Source organism: Centruroides vittatus, unplaced genomic scaffold (assembly GCF_030686945.1).
Source record: "Centruroides vittatus isolate TY-2023 unplaced genomic scaffold, ASM3068694v2 contig_359, whole genome shotgun sequence".
Classification (NCBI taxonomy): domain Eukaryota; kingdom Metazoa; phylum Arthropoda; class Arachnida; order Scorpiones; family Buthidae; genus Centruroides; species Centruroides vittatus.
The window spans coordinates 1,536,887-1,563,378 of NW_027122182.1; the positions used below are offsets into that span (position 1 = coordinate 1,536,887).

Genomic DNA, 26,492 nt, shown 5'->3' on the forward strand with positions numbered 1-26,492 from the left:
ATAATTTACAGTGAGTTAAAATTTGATATGTTTATTTTTCTGCATTTTCAGATCAAATTACTGTACATTCAAATAAACAGTAAAACACACTTCTATCAATCCACGAGTATTTTACATTGTTAGAAAGAAAACAAAATGCAGAAATTAGAAATTTAATCATAGTTTTTGATGCCATGCCAATAATTTCATAATTTTAGAATAAAACTGACCTTGTTAAAATATTCTCAAGGCAAACTGGATATAAGACAATTAGATAAGGAAACACACCTTTTAATATCCAGCAGTAGTTTAATACTATAAAAATGTTTTTGACTTATTCATAGGTCTTCCTCAGTTAGGACTAATGAATCAAATACATAAACAGCATTTTGAGATTAACTTGTTGCAATAGATAAACACTTACTCGAAAACCTTTTAAATGTGCAGCCAAATTTATTAACTTCAAACATTTTCGGTCATGTTAAAAGTTTTTCACTTTGATCCAGATGTTTTACTTTTATTGTTATTTTTAATTTTCCTTTCTTTTCTTTTCTTATTTTTCTTTTCTCTATTTTGCGTGCATTTCATAATATTAGATATTTATTAAGACGATGCAAGTGTTTTTGCAACGAAATATTGTTCAAAAACATTCTAAAGCTTTTTCATTTTCGTATTCATACCAAGTCTTCGAATTTTACAATGCTTTTTTCTTGAGAAAGGTCTTTTAACATGACCGAAAACATTTCAAGTTAATAAATTTGGCTGCACGTTTAAAAGGTTTTCGAGTAAGTGTTTATCTATTGAGTAATATGCAGTCCCGGAAGAATTATAACTTGTTACATGTCAAATTTTTTCTTCTATGCATGTGGCTTAACGTTAAATTTTTTCAATTTTAAGCTTAATGCAATTATGTATTTTAAAAGAAAAATTAAGTGTAGCTATTGTATCATTTCAAATTACTTTTTATTTTGCACACACAAAATGGACATATTAAAAAATGTAAAAACAAAAAACCATATTTCAGAAGTTAGTTTTTCTCTCGGTTGTAATAATGTAAAAACAACTTTCTCACCTTGCCCACCTTTAAAATTGCCATATTCTGTGGTAGCTCCTGTATAAACTAAAAATCACTCACATCCTCACTTTGTACATATTCATCATTACTATGTGATAATTCAGACTCACCAGAACCTAAATTGAACAAATACTTAACCATTTCTTATTTGTTCAAGGTGCAATTTCTCCCAGCTGCTGCCATTTTAAAATAGACTGTCACTACAGGATCTACTTTCCTTTGAACATCTGCTCATATTGTTGTAATAACCTGCTCGTGAGGCTAGAGGCTATACCCATTCACGTGATGTGAGTCACCGATTTCAAAATTCAGTACAAGTAGCGGCATCTAGTGTTAAAAAAAGCTCCCAAGCAGTAACAAGATATCTTGGGTCCAACAGTCTGAGCCCTTATTTTTCAGCCCAAGATATCTCAGGAATAACATGAAACAGGTTAAAATAGAACAAAATACAAATTTAAACAAACATATTATAAAATTTAAATAAAGAAAATAAAACGTGGTAATTAAAATTTAAATTTTAAGATAAACAATATGGCATGTATTTGGACAACAAGTAAATCTTCACAACAGAATACCTTAAGATGTGTGGTAAATTACTTTTTCATACTTGAAAAAAATCCATGAGGAGGTTGCCAAGAAAATCAACCTAAGAGCAGCACATAAATGCAATCATACAATTTTTAATATACTAAGAAATGATAAACCAAAAGAAAACTGTTCCACCACACTCCATTCACCTGGAAGATCAACATTTTCAACATAAACTTACATATGTGGGTGCTACAGCAAAGAGCTTGAAAGAAAGACAAGTATTATCTGTATACAATTAACAGGAACATGAACAGCCAACTATACCAGAGAGCAAATTAGAGAAGAGCTGCATTGGATCAGATTATTGCTGCAATAATGCAGCAACAATCTGACCCAACAGAAATCTTAACAACCTCTAATACTTGGAAATGATAGAAAATATTTAAAGCTCACAGAAAACAAATGTGTATTAATTTTAGGTATGCAGATAGTCAATCTATGGTGTGTAAATGTACTTTTGAATCATGAACTTTAAAACTTAAATAAATAAATAATAAAAATAACTAATATATGTATTTGTTTCATCAATAATTTAAATTTAAATTTAATTATCACAGTATATTTTCTTTATTTAAATTTTATATTATATTAGTTTAAATTTGTAAATTTGCATTTTGTTCTATTTTAATCTCAAAACACTACGTATTCAATTAATTAGTCCTAACTGAGGAAGACCTATGAATAGGTTGAAAATTTTTTTAGTATTAAACTATAGCTGGATATCAAAATGTGTTTTCTTATCTAAAAATTATGTCTTTGAGATGTCATGCACCCACTCACGTTTGTTACATGTTTGTTTTACACATCCACTCCAGGGATAAATAAGCATTATTGTGTTCAGTTACGAGTTGTCTCATTTGAAAGCACCGTCCAACTCAATGACAATGCAATAGCAGGGTTAGATCTTTAACTGTAGGATAGAAAGAGAAACTCTGCAAGTTTTATTTATGCATTACAAGAATTAAAAGAACTCAGCAAAGGTGCCCTGTGATCCAATAATACCCAAATGGTAGTCAAATTCATGTCATACTTTTTTAAGCACATTGATGTTCTTATTGTTATTGTGCATATAGGTTCTTTCAAGCAAAATTCAATTCACTTAAAAAGGTCCATTGTACATTCCCATGAGAAATTACTTCAGAAATCTAACATTTTAAAAAAAAAGAAAGAAGATCTCTAAAGGAAAGCAGAGGCTAAAAAAATAAATGAAGAAAAAGAAAAACCAAGAAGAACAAGTCTGCACACTCACTATATGCAGAGAAGTCTTCTCAGATGATTTGCAAAAGTGGCAAAAGGCTAAGAAAGAAATTTTCAGTCAGACATTGAGTGTTACTGAATCAACAGCTACTGTGGTGTATTGCCTTAATGTAGAAATACATCCCTTTAGAATTAAGCAATATGTTAAGATCATTTACATATCCCACAGTAGCTCTTGAATCTGTAAACCTGATAAGCTGAAAAAAATATGACAGGAGATTGATTGCTGTTTGGACGTGTCTGAACAACAGACACCTGCAGAGTCCTTGTAGTCTTAAAGAGTGGCAAGAAAAATTTTTAAATATCCAGTTTTTCTTTCAATTCTGGTTTGTAATAAACTGCTGCCTTCCATGGTTTTCCAAAAACAGAAAAATTTCCAAGTAATTTTCCCTGTATATCACCTTGTTACTCTAAAAGCTGGTTTTCCTCTTTTATGCACTGTTTATTTCTACTGTTTATTTTTAAACCAAATTTATTAGAATCCTCTTTTATGCCCAAAATATTTACACTTTGAGATATATTAAAACTTTTTAATAGTAAAAGTATCACATCTTTATAAAAAAAATAGTGATATTACTGATCATTTCAAATAAACATCAAAACAAATTTTAATTATAATATAACAACACACTGTAATAAAGCTAATAAAAACTATCACAAATTTAAATGATTTAATTACCTGTATAACAATTTGCTTTATGGCACTGAATACAAGCTCCTACACTTCTTTGTTTGCAGATATAACATGTTAATTTCCAGCGTGCAGGTGGAATGTTTTCTATACTATCTATAGGTTCTAAAAAAACTGTGTTGGCAAAACACACTTCAGGTATCCAGAAGGCACACACCACATGAGCCCATCGACCATCATCTGTTTGTTTAAATGCTCCCCCTTTATTAGGACAAAGAACACAATCAACAGCACGTGATGGAGACTGTAGACAACGACGACAAAGCCATTGTCCCTCAGGAATATATGGGACACCATAACATTCCTGTAAATAAACAAGTTTATTTTTTAAAATTTGTTTTATTACACAATTTTAAAAAATTATTTTTAAGTTAATTATTAAGTTTTAAACGTTATACAGTAGTCACCTTAAAAATTAGTTTCACTTCAATAATTTTGGACTGATAAAAGAGTAAAAGGTAATAAGAGGCTAAAACTTACAGAAATTATATAGAAAATACACTTTTATACAAGGTTAAAAAAAATAATTTTATAACTTTACGCATAAAAAACTATAAAAAATATATATTTATTTTTGTATTAAAAACAGGATTTTTTTAAATAATATACATTGCATTTATTTGTTTTTTTTCCAGTTCATGCATATTAATTTCAATAATTTCTTTACAAAACTTTTAAGAAACACTTTTATAATTTATAATTTTTCAATATAATATTCTATTGAATATAAAACATTTTTACTGCAAGAATACATGATACTTCTTTTCTAAAAATAATATCGTCTAAGAAAATCCTGAATTAATTTTTCTACTCATAATCTATAGGCACTCCTTACTTATGATCATTTAACTTTCACACTAACAAACAATATGACCATATGTCTAAAATTTAAATTTGTACAGATTCTGAAATTCTCTTACCACTCATGAGGTGGCATTGAAGTCAGTCTTTGACCAGTAATTTATAATAAATTTTTAATAAATGATTAATGTGGGCTTATTTCTATTGCATATCATCATTTTTCATTTTCATGTGAATTCTGAGGTTCCACTGCCACTCATTTTGCTATTGTTTGCAGTTTTTATAAATTTTTATGATTGGTGCTTTAAAAATGTCTCCAAAATATAATAGTAAATCAAGCAGCAGAGATAAATGCAAGAAGTGTTGCTCTATTGCCATGAAAACTAAACAGGACATTATAAAACTAAGTGTGTTAGCTGATAAACTGTGTTTGTAACATTTGCTATCAGCAGTAGTGAGTAGGTAAACAAGTGTAATGTATTTTATTAACCTTTACACTTTTAGGGTAACGATATATCGTTACCCTAAAACTCGCAGTTTGACTTTAAAATGGATAATGATATATCATTACCAATTTTAAATTCAGTCTCTTATGACAAATGGACGATAGATGACAGCACCTGATGGTATGTTGTTCTGCATCCTTTGTTTTACATATTCTAGGTGGCATGTTGTCATCCTATAAAACCATTACTAGGAATTTTTTTAATTTACTTTTGCTCCACATATACTTTTGTGTACTTGTTTCATAAATAAGCCATTATTTCTTTGTTAATACTGTAGAGCTTCAATTATCTGAACATCGGTTAACCGAAAACATTCCAGTCGGACTGTGTTGGGACATGTGTGTCATGCTGAATCAAATGTTTTTGATACTAGATTAATTTCTAAAAAGTATAATTTTTTTTGTTTTTATACTTTTAAATATATTTATTTTGTTTGTACAAAATAAATAAATAATTTTTAACAGTATAATAGCCACGATTATTATTATAAAAATTTTTGTAAGGCTTAACATGGACGAAAAATTTCAACATGGGATATATTAATATACTATTATTGGGATATACTAATATACTATATTAATAATGTATTTTTTTTGTACATAATCAATTTTCTGAACAACCCCAGTCTCCAATTGATTCGGATAATCGATGCTCTACTGTATTATTTAATTGTTTCCTCGTGTTTTAGTTAGTTTACTATATATAATAAAGATACTTAGTTTATATTACCTTTCTGTTATATTTTTCATAATCCCAAATATATATTTTGACAGTATGTCAAATCATATTTTTAATGTATTTTTCATAAATAGTTTTTACTACTTTTTCTATCATAGACTCATACATTAGGTTAGCAGATAGGAAGGAAAACATCTTCGGATTCCAGAGCAAAGATTTTATTAAATGTATCATAATTAGTGACAGATATGAATAAATTTATGTATATGAATAAATTGTATATGAATGTGTACAGAACATAGTCTTCTGTCTGGCTGGCTGGCTTAGTGACAAAAACAAACAGAAAAACTGGAAAATTTTATGTTTGTCAAATTATCGTGAAATTTTCAAGTTGTAAATGTCAGTCGTGACATTTGATTTTTTTTTTGAGAAAAGAAAAAACAACAGTTGTTGAGAAATACTATAACTAAAAGTACCGACAGTGGTAAATAATGACAAATTTTTTCATGTGTCTACTGTTACAATTCGATTGGTGAATTGTTAAAATAATTTTTCTAGTGTGTCCTTGACTGACCAACATTTCTGTTAAGTGTTTACCAGGTGAAAGTAATAACATCTGTGATGAAAAGGGTTAATTGAAAATTTAAAATATAAAATGAAAAGATAAATCAATATCTGAATTTATCTTAGAAATATTCCGTTATTAAATCACAAAATGACAGATAAATCAACTTCTTTGATTTAATAAAATAAAATTAAAGTATTTGTCTAATGTATTATTTCTACTAATTTATACATAATAAATAAAAGCATTGAATTAAACACTATCAGAACTATTAACATTTTTAAAACATGATTTATAAATATCACATATAAAACATTAAATTTTGAGGCATTTAATTTTCAATGCTTCTAAGTTTTAAATTATGTAGCTGCATATTAAGGCATGTCTGAAGTGAAAAGAGAAAAAAAATTCAATTGCTGTAGATTTAAAATAAAATATTATGAGATAAAATTATCAAATATAAATCGAACTCACTTGTGCCTATTGACCGGTGTGAAATAAATAAATTCAATTCAACGAACGTTTTCTGGACGCCTTCCGTGTCCTTCTTCAGGTTAACTGCTGGATTCTATTATTTTTAAAAAAAACTGCGTTCCGATCTTTTAAGAACAAATTCAAATGAAGATAGTTCGAAAGCGCGATGAAACTATCTTCATTTGAATTTGTTCTTAAAAGATCGGAACGCAGTTTTTTAAAAATAATAGAATCCAGCAGTTAACCTGAAGAAGGACACGGAAGGCGTCCAGAAAACGTTCGTTGAATTGAATTTATTTATTTCACACCGGTCAATAGGCACAAGTGAGTTCGATTTATATTTTATACACCCCGGTGTGTAGGATGAGGATATGATAAAATTATCACTTTTAAGGAATATACAAGTTATCTACTTTCTTCAGAAATTCAATTAGTTGCATTTAACACCCTTATATGATATGGCTTTGTCCATCACAGCTTTTCCAGATTCCTTTGACATCTAATTGCTGATATTTTGCCAAATTTGTTGAGATCCTCTCAAATTTTTGGTTGCAATTTCTGTTTTCCATATTCTCTTTTGTAGAGTGTCCAAAATCTTTTGACACCTCTTGTTTGCGGAATGTTTGAGGAGTTTTTCATCTTCTGTACAAAATTGATGTTTTCTTTTAAGGTATCAGTGACTTTGCTTATATAATGAGCTGTTGCCATATCTGGCCAAAAGAAAACATCATCCCTCTCATAATGTTGATCTATGAAAGGTATAAGCCTGCCTTGAATGCATTCTTTTAAGTAAACTTCACTCATAATAGTGCCTTCAGAAATGTAGGGTTTAGATACATTGCCAAATCAGTCCATCACTACCCAGATGAGATACCATTTGTAGAATTTAGCTTGAGATTTCATCTTTTCATCATAGGTGACTTCTTTTGAGTCTTCTGCATGATAATACTTTTTGCCTGGTACATCTAAAGGATTGAAGGGAACATAGGTTTCATCATCAACAATGAGGATTTTTTCAACGATTTTTCATACACTCTGCGACATCCTGACTTTGCTCAGATTTCCTGATTGCCAGAGTACTTGGGTACATGTTTTACATGTGCCTTGATACCCAGTTTCTTTGTTTTAATATAAGATATTGTAGACCTCGAGATTTTCAATTTCTGGGATGCAGCTCTTATGGAAATTGACAAGTACTTATGAAACAAAGCTTTTACTTTGTTTTCATTGTATAAATATAAAATTGCAACGTTTTAACAAAAATACTTGTTTACGTTATTCATCCGTCGTTCGCGCCAGTTGACAGTCCACAATTTCACAAACCGTCATGTAATACCGTCGGCCATGTTTTATATTTATTATTTTTATTTGTTTTCATTGTTTTTTGTATTTAGTGTTCCTAAATACCCAGGTTGAAGCTTGTAACCCTCAATTCCATTCTTGTTATAACATTCATCAATGCAATAAATGCTTGTCCTTCTGACTTCTGACAAAACGATAAAGTGATAAACTGTTGCTTTTTATCCATAAGATTTGAAATATGAAATTATGTGTTTTGATAGACTCTCCTTTTCAGCACTGTACATTTTCATACAGATGAAGCTTGTGATTGCACTTCCTGCATATTGCACAACATCTTTTCACATGTATATGCATTGAAACAAGAGTGCATGTACAGAGTTCTAAAGTTCTAAGACAAGACTTGATTGTTTCTCTTCACTTTGGACACACCTTAATTTAGATTAATCTATGAAAAAAATATCAAAATATTAAATTTCCCATTCAAATTGTAGAATTTTTTATAAGATCGCATAGGAGTATTATGTATAATTATTTTGTTTGTTTGAAAAATAAAGTAACAAGATGTAACACTGAAATAACCTGAACTTACACAATTTTTTGTAGTATTTGCATGTATGATTAATTGAAATCTGCAAGAATAACTGTTTAGCATATGATACAGATTCTGATGATTCAATAATAATGAACAAATTCATTAATATTTACTTTCAATATTAACAAATTCTGGATCCATATTAAGGATATGAATGTTATTAAAATTCACAAAAATAGAAAACATTCAAAATTAAAATACAAGTATCTTCATATAAAATATGATGTGGTGGTAATGAAAACCAATTAAAATAGACCATTAGTACTAGTAAAATGGTCAATTTACCTAGCTTAGTTGGAGGAATATATCACAACAATAAATTTTAGGAAGGTAAGTAATAATTATATTGAAAAACTACAGAACTAGGTTATTAGATTTACTCACACACTACTTGCTACACTGTTAAATTAGATATAATCATGACCATATGCCCAGACACATCAAGACTTTGCTCTTGCTAAAACACACAAACTTGGCAAACAATTGAGACCTACTATGGACAAAGCTAGGTTACCTACACACTTATTGAAAAATGCCAGAGAAGCTATAACTATGGTTTGTATCATGGGCAGCATTGTTCTACAATATGTGAATAAAAAATCCTGATGCTCTGCTATGAAAAGTACAGTATCTCAACAATGATGAAAACTATGCTGAAAAGTAGTGTAAGCTATGTACATACAGTACATGGCGATAAATAATCAAACATCTTTACTACACCCGATACATGTAAAGCTATCCACCAACCAAAACCGAATATAATCGAGCGAGAAATGGCTATAATATTAATAATTAATAGATAATTTGTATCGGGTGTAGTAAAAATGTTTGATTATTTATATATGCCTTGCCGGGGTTTGCAATGGCCGGTTGAGTGCCTTGGGTTGCATGTTGTGGACGATGAATTCGTCCCCAGCTGGCAGTGTAATAACCGTCGATGGTTATATCTTATATATGCTGGAGGAGGAGATCAAGCCGAAGGTCCGGGTAGCATAACTGGTAGCGTGTCTGCACAGATAGCAGAAGTTGCGGGTTTGAGTCCCGCTTCGGGCCAATTCTTTTCTTCCAGTAATACTAAATTATTATTTGAATTATTTAATTAATTGTAATTATTAAATTTATTAAGAGATGGCGCCTAACGTCAACCTCTAATGCCAAATCATCTATTAATTATTAATATTATAGCCATTTCACGCCCGATTATATTCGGAATTGGTTGATGGATAGCTTTACATGGCAATAAACATGGTTTGAAGCTAAATAAGTATTGCTTTTAATAGCCCATCAGAACTTACTTTCTGGATATGTTAAATATATACATAATTCTTAATTGAGCTGCAATTTGAAAGAATTATAGACCTATAAATCCCCACTTTCATCTATCTGCCTGTCGGCCGTCCGGCTTTCCTTAATCTCGATAAAGGAGTTAGATAGATAAAAGACCAAATATGGAAACCTTAAAGGCAGGAGGTCCCTATTAACTACATATGAACTTCTGATGCAAATTGGAAGTCACATTATTTCAATTCAAAAATTTTCTCTTAAAGGTGTCAGATGACCAGCACAACTCCATTGCTAAAGGAAAAGTATGATGTATAGGGGCAGGCCACTACTAATTTGAATTGGAGAGCATATATTTTAAATTAAATAAATTAAAATATGATTAAAAATTGCAGCCTGGCATTGTAATGTCACAATAAATAATTGTTCATATATTATTTTAGTATATTATTAACACAGTGGAAACCTAGTTAACTCAAACCAGGATAACTAATTCATTTTCTTTCCCCGGTTATCCAGCATAGAGATTTAAATATTAAATCAAACTAGTTAACTTGAATTAACCAAACTGTTTAACTCAAATGGGATTTTGATACAATATTTTCATAACTCTCCAAAGTTTTAATTTGCCATTAAATAAAATAATTAACCTTTATCTAATCAATAAACTAATCAGAAACTTTCTATAAAGCATAAGTTACTGCATACAACTAAATATAAACATCATGTCACATGATGGCAGGTAGGGTGTTGGCTTCTAGACAGCCTATATGACTTAAATATTGTAACTGCCATTCGAATTTGTTTTATTTTCCAAACTTTTTTTTATTTAGTTGCTGATGGATTTCTCCAACTAGTTGATGTAATAAATAACTGGACTTTTAATAAATTAATTTTAAAAAAAATATAGTCGGATTCTATGTAAAAATATTAACCTTTGTGGCAAAATTTTAAAATATAACAATCATAAAGTGGTTTTTTATGAAAAAAAAATAAACATATCAATTCTAGGTGTGAAATATCACAATTAAAAAAACCCTTAATAAACACTTAGAAGTGAGCAAATCAACTATTGGGAAAGCATTTCTTAGTAGCTTAGTTAACTGTTTAGTTGAGCATTTGAATTTCTGGACAACACCAGTGAATTTGAGAGAGTAAGCAAAGACAAACTACATTTATTAATGCATGAAATGTTAATAATACAAATAAAATGTCTTAAACTGAGTATTTTATTGTTCTTTGAACAAATAAAAACTAAATATTTCAGCAATGAATGCATTATTTATTTCAAAATCCTATTATCTCATATATGTAAAATATTCAAACTGTCTCATAATCAACCAAATGATCAATGTAATTAATCAAGCTATAAATATGCTATTATTAATGATTAGATATTAAGTAATTTGGTATTTGAGGTAGATGTTAGGTGCCATCTCTTATCTAAGTTAATAATTATAATTTTTAATAATTTATTAAATAATTTAGAACCATCTGGAAGAAAATAACTAGCCCAGAGTGGGACTTAAACCCGCAACCTCCACTTATTGTGTGGTATGGTGCAATGCCAGTTATGCCACCCAAACCTCCAAGCAATTCCTTGCTTCAGTTTCAATTCCTATCATAATTTTTAAATCAAACAAAAATTTTTTAAAAATTTTAATAAAAGTTATTATTATTAAAATGTAAAGTATCATTTTTTTTCATCTCATACATACAAATTATTAAATAAAATTTTTTCCATCAAGCTTCATTCATGAGTTTACTACTTCTAGCAATATAGGTTTTAACTTAAACAATTATAAAAGAATTTAACAGATTTTAACTTAATAATAGTTGTTTTCATTACTAGAAGTAATGAGGACTATTAAGTGATGAGTTTGTTTATAAGTGTAAACTCATCACTCAATATTTTCTCAACATTCCTCAAGTTTGAAACAATTTAACATGACAATTGAGTCTAAACTCTAGCATAATATCTGTATATTCGTTTGTATATATGTAAACATCGCTGACTAGCAACATGAACAAGTTCAAAAGCAATTTCTTACAAAGTGAATTTAGTCATTCCAAAGAAAAGTTCATAAAAGTTCAAAACCAACTGAATTGTACAAATTAATTTCTTCATTTTTTTAAAATAATTACTTTAAATTTTTCCATTTCAAAATGAATAATGCACAAGTGAGAAAAAGTGCCATAAGTGAAAAATCATGTAAATAAATAGTAAGTACAGTTTAAACATGTAACTGCAAAAAATGTATACATAAATGGATTTGATTTAATTTTTTATTTATATATATTTTAATAACAAGAAAAAACTCACCTGATGAACAGCTAAATTACACATATCACAAAATAAAATGGCATTAGAATTCTGACACTCCCCATCATTACATATACAACATACTGCATCTTCGTCAATGGATGGATTTGGATCTTTTCCTGTTGTTTGACTTTGAAAATAAGATTCTTTTTCCAATCTATCCATTAAAAGTTCAAATACATCTGCTGGAACTTCAGGGGTATTATCAGACCTCCTTTTGTCATTAATTATATCTAACCATGCACAATCCTATAATAAACAACATTACAATTGAGAGTTACAAATAACAATAACAATAATAATAATAATATACAAATTGTAAAATATTCACTTGATATAAATACTCAAATTTTTCTTAAATTTCATTTATACAATTATAATGAATTTATTTTTAATTTACTGATTTACTGATCAAATTACTATGACTATTCACACATCTTTTTCAATTTATAGTTTTTTTTTTTAATTTTGGCATATAAGAATCTTTTTGTTTAGGACAAATATATTTTAATGATGACCTCTTTTAATGACTTTAAGGTGTTCATCCTTGCAATTGGATTTTTAATTTGTATTTTATTAAACAAAGACCTAGAAAATGCGACATTAGAATACCTCCTTTTATCATATTACCCCATGTTTGTAAATTTTTTTCACGGTAGTACACTTTTCAACATATTGCTTTTATTCTTAGTTGTGAAGGCTGCCCTGTTCTTAAACAGGGTTGAATCTTTTGTATTCATAATTGTCTCTTCACCTCTTGAGGATCAAAACATTTCTTCACTTGAGGAAAATAATACATTGTAATGTAGCCTGCATCTGATCCCACCAAGGAAAAAATATGGAGAAATTGTTAAATTTAGTTAATCTAAACTTGAAGGTGGAACAGATTCTCCAGAGAAACCTTTCAGGATTATCGTCATATAGGAGTTATTGGAGACAACATAATCGATGACAACAAATTAAGGATTGACAATATTTAATACTTAAAGGGCATGTTCTTTAGAATAATAATCTTTTCAAGCATATCAACGTGCTACCAATTGTTCGGATCAATCCAAAACGTCTACACTGAACTCCTACACCGGATTGGTCAAAAAGAGAAATGATGCAAAGAACTTTTGTGCAAATATTATTTTCATCATTTGCTCTCACTTTCATCATATGACTAAAATCTTCAGGTTCTCTGTTGCAAAGTGACTAATTTGCAGAATTAGTTGACATTACATTGATGCACCATTTATACATCTCTCAAGAGACTGGAAAAAATAAGTAAAACTGAAATGCAAGCCAAGAGTCACCAGAGATTGCAAAAACAATTTTTATGATAAATTTATAGTATTATAATTTTAAATGAATGCTTTAATGTCCTTCTCTAATTTTATATTTTTGTAAAAAAAAAAAGTAGTAATAGTTTTTCTGCACAACTTTCTTTGAAGCAGCAGTAGCCAAGAGTAATTTAACTGATTAACAGCAATAAATTCCAAAATGATTTCTGGAATTTACTGCAATTTCCTTGATAACAAGTAAATAATAAATACAGGTATTTAAATTACCAAAGCTATGGTAACAGTCATTTCTAACATAATAAACCATCCAATAAATTAATTTCAAAAATTACAGAATAACTTTCAAGACATAGGAGTATTTTGGAGTCAATATAAAACAACATATAAATGATTATCTCTTCCACAACCTTTAAATTTCCGGCAAGAAACGAATATAGCCACTGAACTAACATTTTCAATCTTTAACCAAGATCTTCATCAGGTTCGTTGTCATTCCGAAAATGGAGTGTTAAGAATATAGAATATTTTTGAATACAAAATTAATTTTATTCAATATGTAGTAATGAGCAAAGATTTTGAATTATTTAAAAAAATAAACATATCTACATCGGCAACACTAGATATCTTCAAAAAAGCAGAGTACCTATGGGGAGCCCCAGTTCAGGCAACTTATGTGAATTAGTTCTACGGCAATTAGAGAGAGAGAGAGAGAGAGATAGAGAGGTCATTCCCAGATTCACACCTGATATCATTTTATACTAAAGAACATAGATGACGTGATTATAATATGAAAAAACGAGCCGAAGGTCAACGATTTTACACAGCATGAACAACCACCCATATAGTCTCACCCTCAAACTTGATCAGCTATCAAAATCCTATGTGCATTTTTTAGACATCACCATTCAGCTCACTGAAAGCAATATAGAAACAAGGGTACACTACAAACCCGGCTACCTACCTCTATACATACCAGCAGAGTCTGAGGCCCCGTATCAATATAAGATTGCAGCATTCAGAGCGTTAACAAATTGGGCATTCACATACAATTCTAAACGGGAGGACACAGTCAAAGAACTTAGACACATAGAGGACATTGCTGCAGATCATGGATACAAAAGAAACCTAATCTATGCTTTAGCTCATAACTTCCATAATGTAAATGCAGGACTTCACACCTCCTTGGAACAGAGGAGGTCCAATTTGAGTCCCAAATAGGACCCAAATAAGAAACACACAGTTATACAATACAACAAAAACTTGCATTTCTTTTACAAGGAAATAGCACTAAAGAAGGGAACCAAATTGGCTTACTCAAGAACGCAAACTATTTACTCACTTCTGAGAAATGCAAAAGACACACTGGATAATTTAAGAGCACCAGGGGTGTACAATATCCCGATAAGGGATCACAGGTTCCAAAGAGATCTTATCTACACTGGATCCAACAAAAGGTCTGTTCAAAAGAGGATTGCTGAACATAAATATAACATTGAAAAAAAAAAAAGACGCACCACCACCCTGTCAACATACGCCACAGATCCCAATGTAAGAGCTGACTTAAATAACACCAGTCTCATAAAAAATCATTCAAAACGGACCACATCAGGCCTTTGAAACCCTTGAGACTTAGAAAGCAACCAAGTCGGCGAATTGTATTAATTACAAAAATACTAACGTAATATCTTATGCATGGCGCTATACTTGTGATGAGCACCCACATTGTTAGTTATATATTATTCCTTGGAAGATAGACCACATCATTATTATGAAAGCTTCTGTCTAGTAAAATAATACAACTTGCTTGTTACTACGTACTGAATAAAATTAATTTTTGTATTCAAAAACGTTCTATATTCTTAACATTCCACTTTTGGAACGACAATGAACCTGATGAAGATCTTGGTTAAAGATCGAAAATGTTAGTTCAGTGGCTATGTTTGTTTCGTACCGGAAATTTAAAGGTTGTGGAAAAGAGAATCTTATATGTACCAGTATTTATTTGTGAAAAAACATATAAATGACAGAAAGGCATAATTGTAAAACAAAAAATACTCCACTGTATAATTAGAGCAATAATAATGTTAAAACATTCACAGTATAAAGAAATAAAATGTACTTAACAGAAACATCAGCTATTAAATAAGGATATTGCACTAAGAATTAAATCTATAATATAAATTCATTTCATAAAATTTGAAATATAGGTTATTAAACACACATGTATAAGCATTACAAAGCCCAATGTATTAATAGTAAACCAAACAATCGCTGTAATAAATCAGGCTATTTTTTGTACTATTAATCATTAAATACTAATTTCAGCAATCATTTGGTATATTAGATCACCGAACATAAATAGAATTGCATATTTGATTTAAATCATGTTAAAAGTTAGCAAATAATTCATTTTGAACTATAAATGAGAAGACTAACATTTAATTATAAAATTGTACATCATCATCAAATAAATTTAATTCAATGGTTTAGCTAATATATGGCATGCACAGTTGTAGCTATATCAAAATTTCTATTATTATTCTAAACTGTTATCATTTACAAGATTTAGTTTTGAACCATGCACAGAGTGAAAAACTGAGTATGTAAGAAATAAAAGTAGCACACCCAAATATATGATTAAGTTAGAAATATTATTATATAATTTAAATTTTAAATTAATTTATAATATTAATTTAAAATTATTAGCTGTAATCTTTTTACCATGCATGACACTCCTGAAGTTGATCAGAAAACTAACAAAGCTGTTATGAATTTGGACTACAATGCTACTACAGGTGGTGTAGACACTGTAGATCAGATGTGTTCATCCTACACTACATCTCGAATTACAAGGAGATGGCAACTAGCTCTCTTTTATCGTCATCTCGACATTGCTGGAATAAATTCTATTATTATATTTGAATTTAATAATCCTGATAGCAAAGAGAGAAGACGACACTTTATAAAAAAAAAATTGCCCTAAGTCTAATGAAAGAACATTTGAAAGAAAGATCTATAATATTGTTCAACTCTTCACTAACACCGGGAATTTACTACAATCACAACAAAAAACAAACCTGTTACTGGCATGTATCTTGTAAAAAATCATCTCACGAACATTTTCGAACTGTATAAAGTTATTCTTCAGGTGAAAATGGAACAGAATTGAAAAATAGAACAGGAGATTTCAAACAGAAAAATTGCCAAATTCCGCTGTGACGGACATGCGCCGTTGTGGCTGGATGTTAGATATTAGTGATACATGTCTATGAGGAGTTGCCAGGCTGGTGAAAGGTTGAGCTCCTCTTTTTGGCTGATGCATGTATTTGTATGACTTATTTTATATATAGCCATATTCCAACCATTTTATGTGCTCTGGGTGGGGCATGGTTTCAATGATTTTAGCTTTCCTTTGAAAATTTTTGTCCGATGGTGACAATTATAAAGTATCATCACCAGGGGTCAGTTTTCCTAATCTACACTTACCAGCGCTCACTCAGCTGTAGATAAAAGCTGAAAAAAGCCAAGGAGGTATGATGGGAAAGCAGAAGACGTCCAATATCACCAGTTTCTACTTTTTAAAAATGTTTGTATTTTTAACTGGAACTTTTACTTTAACTGGAATTTTTTTTGTGTTTTTAAAATGTTTGGCGACTAGAAGCCTATACAGAAAGGTCTGTCGCCAGATTGTATCATCAAAATTTTTGGAACACAAAAGCAATAAATGGTGGTTCCTCTTTGGAAAGGACTAGGTCTTCAAATTACTAAAGATTTTAGCTTTGTCAAGTCCTGCCTCAATGTCCTGATCTGATGCATATATACTTAGGGCTGTAGTGAACCTTCTGTGTTATAGGTCTGCTTGGTGTTCCTTCAACCTGGTCTTTAACAAGCACTTGGTAGAACCAATGTAGGTGAGTTCTTTTTGCCATCTGTTATCCATTAGAGCAGTGATTCCCAAACTTTTTCGATCCCCTGTCCCCTTTGTTCCATAAAGTTACACCCAACGCCCCCTAACCCATTTTCTCTTGTGTGAGAAGGGATTGGAATTATTCTTAGAAAAACTTTATGAATCTCACACTTTGTGCCCTTACCGTACACTGTTATCTAACCGTACACTGTATCTGAAAACCATTAAATGCAATGTTTCCACTTATCAGTTTAACAGAGGAAAGGGAACAACTGTCAATGACCTCAACTTTTGCCTTTAGTCACCGTTCAGTACCCTGCCTCCAGCACCCCCTGGATTTACTCACCGTTGTTCGTCGTTAGGAAAGGGGGGTGAAGCCCATGCTACTCGTAGGTATTGCACGGGGGGAAAATGGAGGAGAGGACAAGAAGAGGATGAGAGTGTAGTAAGGGAAGAGGGAAATGTAAAGTGAATAGGAAAGTTTGGAAAAAGTGGGCGTCTGGCATCGCATTTATTTACAAAAGTAGTACATAATACAAGCATAATACAAGCATAGTATAAACATGATACAACCAAAATAAACAGAATATATAGGTGCCACGATATTAAGAACAGAGTAAAACATTACAAACAGTACAGAACAAATATGGAATGCAGAGTATCGCGTTACAAAGTACAGTACAAAATAATATGAAGTATATAAAATGTCAAAAAAATACAGAGTAAGATACCAAGTAATTTTAACATAAATTGCTAGTACAGAATAGAGAACAGGATATTAAATACATTGTGTCGAGAACGTCGGTGGTACAGGTACCAAATAGTGTAGGCAATATATTAGTACAAAATACAATGCTTAGCTGGGGAATGTTACTTACAAAGTTCGTGAGGCACACAAAGAGTTTCTTGTTATCAATGAAATCTTGGAGATGACAGGGCCAATGAAGACCCTCAAGTAGTGCCGTATCCCGAAGCTGCTTCCGATGGGCTGCAAGATCCACGCACGCAAAGATGAGGTGGTAAGGGTCGTCTTCCTCCCCCATCCCACAGCCGCAGAGTCCATCCCCCTTGCCAAGAAACCTCAGCAGGTAGGAACCGAAGTTACCATGGGCCGACAGCAGCTGGGTGAGGGAATGGCTCGAGAGGAAGTGTTGGTTGTTAAGTCTGCTGTTGACATTCGGGATGAAGTCACGAGTCACCCTCCCCATAGTACTGGAGTCCCAATCTTTTTGCCAGAGTCCAATGAGAGTCTTTTGGATAAAAGTCGAGATGCAAGAGACAGGGATAGCCTCGTAACTGTAGCTGTTGGCAATGTTGTTGGCTTTCTTGGCAACCAAGTCAGCCCGATCATTACCCGGCACCCCAGAGTGCCCCCGAACCCAGTAGAAATTTAGCTTTGAATAGCTGTTAATGTCCTTAATGAGCTGCAGGCTTTCTTCAACAATCGGCAGTTTTCTGTTTTCTTTCTGTAGTTGGTAGAGGGCTGTCCAGCTATCACTGATAATATTGATGGTCGCCTTTCTAAAGTTATCTCTGTTGCCGTTGATGTAACGGAGGGCACGTAGGATCGCGTACGACTTTGCTTGAGCGATGGAACAATGAGGTTTGAGACTGTAGGCCGCTTGCCAGTGCAGCGTCCTGTGCGGGTCCACCAGGACCACCGAAGCCCCCACCTTGGTGTTAGTCTTGGAACCGTCAGTATAAAAGTTGACCCCGTATTTCGGGGTGACGGGATTGATATAAATGTTGCTGTCCATGGTACAGGCGGGGTGTGGATCCTTAGGGCTGTTAATACGGTCAATACCGTTCGTGGTAATATCTCTGTTGATGTGGTCTAAAGAGTCAGAGAGCTTCAATTTGGTGAGGAGGTTTTGCCTCTGGGTGGGCATGGACCCGTCCTTCTCCAGGAGCAGGAGGGACTTCTTGATAAATTTCCCCAGGGCCACGAGATGGACTGGGAAAAGCCCGGCGATGGCCAAGAGGGCGTCGGTGGAAGTGGTACGATATGCCTTAGTAATAGCAATCAGGGCGGCCCTCTGGGCCGAAAGAAGCTTACGCCTATGGTGCACCTTAAGAGTGGTGTACCCCCATTCTTCGGCTCCATAAGTGAGTATGGGTTCAATTACTGCCCTGTAGATAAGAGCACTGTTTTTTGGGCTTAACCCCCAGGTGTTCCGAGCGATGCTGCGGAGGGTTTTGCTGACTCTGACGGCTTTGTTATAGACACAGTGAATATGGTCAGTCCAGGTAAGCTTGGGGTCAAGAGTGAGCCCCAAATACTGAAGGGTGTCCACACATTTAATTCTGCAACCCCTGATCTTGATGGTGGGTTTCTTCTTAAGAATGTTTTCTTTAGGAAAGACCATGCAGCTACTTTTTCTTTCGTTAACTATCAACTTGTGATTAGTGCTCCAACTTTCAATTCTTTCCAGGAACCGGTTGGTGTAACTCTGAAGCACCTCCTGGTTTTGATGCGAGAACAACACTACGGTGTCATCCGCATAGCCTTGAATATAGGGACTCCCCTCGGACTGAGAACTATCAGTAAGTTTAAGGAGGCTGTCGTACAGGATCGTCCAGAGGAGCAGCCCAGATTTAGAGCCCTGGGGGCAGCCCCAGTTGATGAAAGTGCAGTAAAGGGTGTGACCCTGATTGGTGGCCCACACGTACCTGTCAGTAAGATAACTCCGGACGAGACTATAGAGGTTTTGTGGGCAGTTGTCTTTGCCCAGCTTGTACAGGATAGCCGGCCACCAGGCGTGATTGAATGCACCTTTATAGTCTATAGACACCATAAGGGTGTGCTTACCATTCTGTCTGGCAGTCCGAACGTAGTTGAGGACTTTTTCTACAGCGTGATGTGTGGACCTGTGCCTCCTGAACCCGAATTGGGCCTCGTGGAGAGCATTGCGGGATTCCAGATGGTGAAGGATCCTATTTCCCATTAGGGAGTCAAGGACCTTACCAAGAACAGAGAGCAGGGAAATGGGGCGGAAGTCGGAGACTTCAGCAAAAGTGTTGTCCTTCTTGGGAATGAGCCTGACATCCGCCTCTTTCCAGTCCCTGGGAAAATACCCCTGGCTAAGGCAGGAATTGAACAACACCAAAAAGGTGGTAGGAATTGCCTGATAGGCATGTTGGGCCATGTTCGTGTTAATGGTGTCCATCCCCGGTGCTTTCTTTTTCTTTAGTTGGTAAAATTCTTTCTTGATCTCTCGGGGGTTGAAGGGGCAATCCATAGTGTCACTCTGATAGTTATTCCCAAACTCTCTGATGAGGTGCTGCTCGTCGCTGTCCTCCGCTGGTTCATCCTTTGGGAACAGTTCATCAAAAATAGCCCTGTAGGTGTCGCGTGGGTTGTTGGTGTAACCATCCGGGGTCCTGATGGTGTCCGGAATGCCGAGAGTTTTGCGCTGTTTACACCGCTCACAAAGGGGCGTTATCGCCCACTTTGAGAAATGCTGCATTAGAGAGATAGAGTATATGCCATACATTCTGTTGAGATCTGCGGGGGTCTTTCCCTTTTTTAGGATGTCGGCTACCGTAGGACCTCTTCTATATATTATCTGCATCTATTGTTTCTTGGCTATTTCTCCATATACTTCTCTAACATATAGGTTGAAGGTGACAGGGAGTCTTGTTAGTTCATTTTGGTTGATGCTAGCCTTTGCCTGTACTGTGGATGTGTTTCCTTGACGACGTTGTCTAATTATACGTTGTACTAAGAAAGGGTACTCATGCTCTGCTGTGACTTTTCTAAGATAAGTCAATTCAGTGTCCAGAACTTGTGTTGTAGAGGAGTGGGAAATTGCTCTTCTTACCAGGGTTTTGAATGCAGCTGCTTTATACGAGAACGGGTCGCAAGATCCCGTATGTATGTATATTGGTGTCACAGTTGGTTTTCGGTAGACTGACGTTTGGATAGTAGTTGCTTCTAGTTTGATGGCTATGTTGAGGAAGTGGGCTTCTGCGCTGCTTGATTGCTCTATATCTATAACTGAGCTGTTGGGGTTGTCGTTAACAGTTTGTACATAGACCGCTATGTCAGGCATCTTCTTCCATAAGATGAGTATATCATCAATGTATCTTCTATAGAGCATAATGTCAGGAAGGAACTGTGGGATGATTTTACTTCTTGAATATCTTTGGTTTCATCATTTGTAATTTTATTTTTGAAAAGTTTGTTGATCAAAATGTCATTATCTAAATTGAACTCTTCTCCATTAGTTTGTAGAAAGCCAGCGTGTCTAAAACAATTTTTTTATTGTTTGCATTGATACATTTTGCCATGCTATAGGGATAAAGTTTATTGCGTCAAAATTTATAGAAACTTATTCTCACTATTTTCTATAGACGTTAACATTTTCAAAAGAAGGATTCGCTGATAGCTGCTCTTTAAGCTGTGTATAACCCCTTGATATAAAGGCTATAGTTTTGAACTCATATTAAATGACATGAATGCTACTGTAATAAAATGTAAATTCTTGATGTCAGGATGCACCAAGTAGTTGTCAATCAATAATAAAATTTTTTGTTTCTTTCTTCTCAGTTCTTCATCCCATTCTTACAGTTCACCACAGAAAATGTCAGAGGTCATCCAAGCTCTTTTGTTAGATTTGTAGTTTACCAGTAGCAGTTGATCTTTGAAACATCTTGGATTTTTTGATTTACTGATTACTAACAATAATTGCTTTTCCATTCCCAGAAGATTTGCTGTTAGTAGAATAGTTCATTTTTAGATAATTTCCTCCTGTTCAGCTTTCTCCTTTGAATTTTACCATCCTATTTGATGTAAGCTTATAAAAAAGACTTGTTTCATGTGCATTAAAGATATCACAATCTTTGAAATTTTCTCTAATTTTTGGCCACTTATTTTGCAACCAGTCTATTCTATCACATTTACTGCAGCTGCTTCTCGAATAATTTTTTGGCTTCTAATACTATGTTATATTTTTTCTTTTAAATCTCTTGATCCAACTTCTGCATTTAAACTCAGTACTCTTTTCCAATCTGCTTCCTAACTCTTCCGCTACTGACTGCAATATAACACCACTAATAGTCATGTTTTTAAGTCTTTGTTGAGAAAACCATTTTAACAATACTTGATCTAATTCATCATGCACTGATTTTCTAAGCTTTTTAGCATTCAAATTATTACATTTGAAACTCACACGAGTATTTTGTCTTTTTCCTTCCAAATGGTAGCAACTGTTGATTTAGTTATATTCATTTCTTTACAAAATTCATTTTGCTTTACACTGCTTTCCAATCTTTTAATAATTTCATATTTAGTCTGTAACATAGTTGACTTACATTTTTGTTTACACTGATTAGCACTCAGAGTTGTAATATTTCACAAGGACGTATGCACAGTACTTTGTAATCATCCTGACTTAGTAAATGGCAAGAGTTGATATGCTTCAAGACTACAATTAGTTTGTTATTCTTTATAACCAACATCAGTGAACAGAACTTTCCTACCAGTTACAGCATAAATTTTAAATTTTGCAATGGTTTGATTTGAAATTCAAATTTAAAACTGTATTTACAGTTGAAGTTTTCTAGCCAATGAAAGGCATACTTTCAATTTCCAAATGTTAAATGGATGGGAAATCAAACAAAATACTTTCGAACATCATTTAACTGTTAATAACAGATGAGAAATAACATTTAAAATTTAAATTACAGCACTAACAAATGAAAATCCTCAACAGTGTAAATTCCTAAGTTCATTATTAAAGGGGCAGTAGATAAACCTCAGAAAATACCTTAGTGAAGTAAAAAAAAATTGGTAGAGAAAATATAAAAATTGTGATGAAAAATTAGATAAATCCATGTGTGCATTGAAATTAGTTAATTAAAATGCAAAAATACTCAAATTAAGCAACATTTCCCATATTAGGTCATTTTAGGTCATAACCCTTTACTTTTTGTTTAACCTTCTCATGTGACTCCCATTGTGTTACGGGAAGTTTTTATTTAAAAACCCTAGTAATAATGTGTAAAATTTATTAAATTACTTACAGGTTCCTTGTTTTCTATTATCACCAATTATGTGTATACATCAATATACACATAATTTATCCATAAAAAGATTTTTAACATTATTTTATCTTTTAAAGAAATTTGCCTGTATAAAACAAATACTTGTTCAAAAATTAAAAGATTTTCTTAAAAATTGTTAAAATTAACTTTACTCACTTATCCACCACTTTTTATCCTATCTACGTATATTGAGTTACTTTTTCCAATAATCTTTTTTCCCTTTAAATACCTTTCTACCCGTTATTCCCTCCATAAATGATGCCATTCCATGATTGGTGAATCTCTCTTCCTAAATTATTATTAATTTTATTATTTTGCCTTTTTATATAAATATGTTTAATAATGTCTTTTAAATCCATTTCTTTCTTTTTTCTTTATTTAAATCAATCTCACATCCTTCTTTATTACAATGTTCTGCAACTGCTGAATTTGTATAATTTCCTTTTATTGTTTTAATATGTTTTTTTGTGTGTATTTTAAGTTCTCTTTTTGTCTCATCTATGTATTATTGTAAACCTGCTGAAGAGGGGCCTTAAGGTCCAAAACACAAAAACAGTGTGTACAGGTGAAAAACCAGGTAAAAATTAAAGAGTTGGTTTTTCTGAATAAGATCTCTAATTGCAAAAACCGAAACAACACCAATATAATAAGTCCTATTAATATACTTAGTCCAACATAGACAATGACATAATACAAATTTGTCCCTTAGATGCTCACAAAAATATTTTATACTTGGGGATTTCTATTTTTGTTGACAATTTGTATATTTCTTACGTTATTAGTTTGTTTTAATTTTAACACAATAAACGCCTTCTTCTAATAACACTGTAGTGCATAACACAGAGACACAGACTAAAACCTTTCACAGTGTTGTATACAATAGAGAACCAACTAACGTTTTTGGCCTCCACCAAGGTCTTCTTCAGGTTCAGAACTAAAAGTCATCCCCACCAGACTGCCAGAATGGTGTAGCCCATAAAATAAACAACATACGTGTCGTGTTTCACCCCTCCGCCCAGCATCGTTTGAATTCTTCAAACAGGTACCTCCATGCATGCACAACCAAGTCCCCATCCTTAAAGATGATGCAGGTGCCTTCAAACGCTGGCTTTATATATCTCCCATGCCTCCAGGTGCCATATGTGATCGTAACGGAAGGCACGCCATATTAACTTCGTGCTCAGGAAGTCCGCCTGAATTTCCGGGTCAGAAACGAATGTCATAAGGGCAGTAGTGTGCCTATTGTTTTTGAGGTCCGTCTGATGCTCCCGTAACCGTTTCTGCATAGAATGAATGGTTGCACCAATGTAAACTAAATCCCTATCGAACCTACTGTCTCTGATGGAGACAGAATAAACCCCAGAGGCCCTGTCACGATCTATCGGGTCCTTAGCATTATGTAGCAGGTCGTAAATCGTGCCGGATCTCCTGTAAGACACGGAAAGAAATTCGGGCAGACTTCCTGAGCACGAAATTAATATGGCATGCCTTCCGTTACGATCACATACGGCACCTGGAGGCATGGGAGATATATAAAGCCAGCATCAAAGGCACCTGCATCAACTTTAAGGATGGGGACTCGGTCGCGCATGCATGGAGGTACAGTACCTGTTCGAAGAATTCGAACGGTGCCGGGAGGAGGGGTGAAATGTGACACGTATGTTGTTTATTTTACGAGCTATACCATTCTGGCGGTCTGGTGGAGATGACTTTTAGTTCTCAACCTGAAGAAGGCCACGGTGGAGGCCAAAAACATTAGTTGGTTCTCTATCGTATACAACACTGTGAAAGATTTTAATCTGTGTCTCTGCTTTAATTTTATCAATATTTGGTAAATTTATGGAAAAAAATGGAGTTACTCATGAGGCATGTTGAGCAAAGGATCTTCAACTTCCCCCTCACAATAGCATACCCATTGTTATACCTCAGATACGTGGACAATATTCTCGTAGGTTGGCAGGACATAGAGGAGGATTTCCATGTCCTCAAAAGTTTACTCACGAAGGTTTATTCTACCATTAGTTTTACCTGGGAAAAAGAAAACAAAGGAGTAATTGCCTTTTTACATCTAAACATCTCCAAATCCCAGGGAGCTACATCGTACTCCGTGTTCCATAAATTCAGCTGATTACCCTCTTTAATCCCAGCATACCAGCTGCAACATTACATCAATGCAGCTATTGCCCCTTTAATTAGAAGGGCCTTTCTGTTGTCTTCCAATCAAACCACTATCAACATTGAACTTAATGCCATTCGTTCAGCAGTAAATGCAGCAGAGTATACTAATTCCAAGTATAGGTACATCTTAAACAAGGTCAAAAGATCGCTTTTTTCCACCATGGCTTTACATGTTCCAAAGGAATGCACAGTAGTCCTTCCCACATTACCATTCTGTGGCCAAGTCACCATCTGTGTTTGCCATATTTTTAGGCAACACACCCTTTTTCTACCAGTCTCTCCATGGCCAAACCTTAGGAGGCTACTATGCAATGACAGGGATGCTACTTCCATACTAGAAAGGTCTGGAGTTTACTCTATCCTAATGAAAAATACAACATCTGGTATTCACACCCACTATGTTGGAGCGACAACTAGAATGTTGGCTTGTCGCATTCCAAACATTGGCATTCCATCAGGGCAGGCAAGTGTGATACCAAGCTATCAAGAATGATGTTGCAGCACCAATACACCCCGCTGTGGGACCAGGTGGTGATGCTCAGGCATTGTGATAACAGGAGCATCGTGTTTATTTGGGAGGCCTTCCTTACCGCTGCACTAAATCCGTGCAACACTCCCACGCTTGATTTGCCTGCCATGTGGGTCAACTTATATAACAGATTAAGGCATTGCCTCTAGCTCCACGTCTCATCATTTTATAGCATATGCACTTCGTGTATGTTTAAATTTCTTTACATTCAGTTCCATTGTTGGTCTTGTTCCAAAGCTCTAATGCCGATAGTTTAATTCAAAAAATGTTTGTTCGAAAAAGAATTTTAACCATTTTTATCTGCCTGACGAACACAGAAATAGTTTTATCAAAAGCGCTAGTATTTATAGCGATATTTGTACGTAGTTTAACACCCTTACGTTAATTTTCTGGTCTCTTGCTTAACAGAGTACATAGGGAAAGGGGAACACA

General features: G+C 33.4%; 1 protein-coding gene across 2 annotated transcripts in view; it reads right to left on the reverse strand.

The window, feature by feature from the left end:
• Br140 (bromodomain-containing protein 140) overlaps positions 1–26,492 on the reverse strand; it is a 148,974-nt gene that overhangs the window by 88,852 nt on the left and 33,630 nt on the right. For both annotated transcript variants that reach the window (XM_067269906.1, XM_067269905.1), the window contains exons 3-4: positions 12,116–12,364; positions 3,582–3,897 (exon numbers count right to left, since the gene is read on the reverse strand). In XM_067269906.1, the coding sequence (XP_067126007.1) occupies positions 3,582–3,897; positions 12,116–12,364 (565 nt within the window). The remainder of the gene's footprint in view (positions 1–3,581; positions 3,898–12,115; positions 12,365–26,492) is intronic.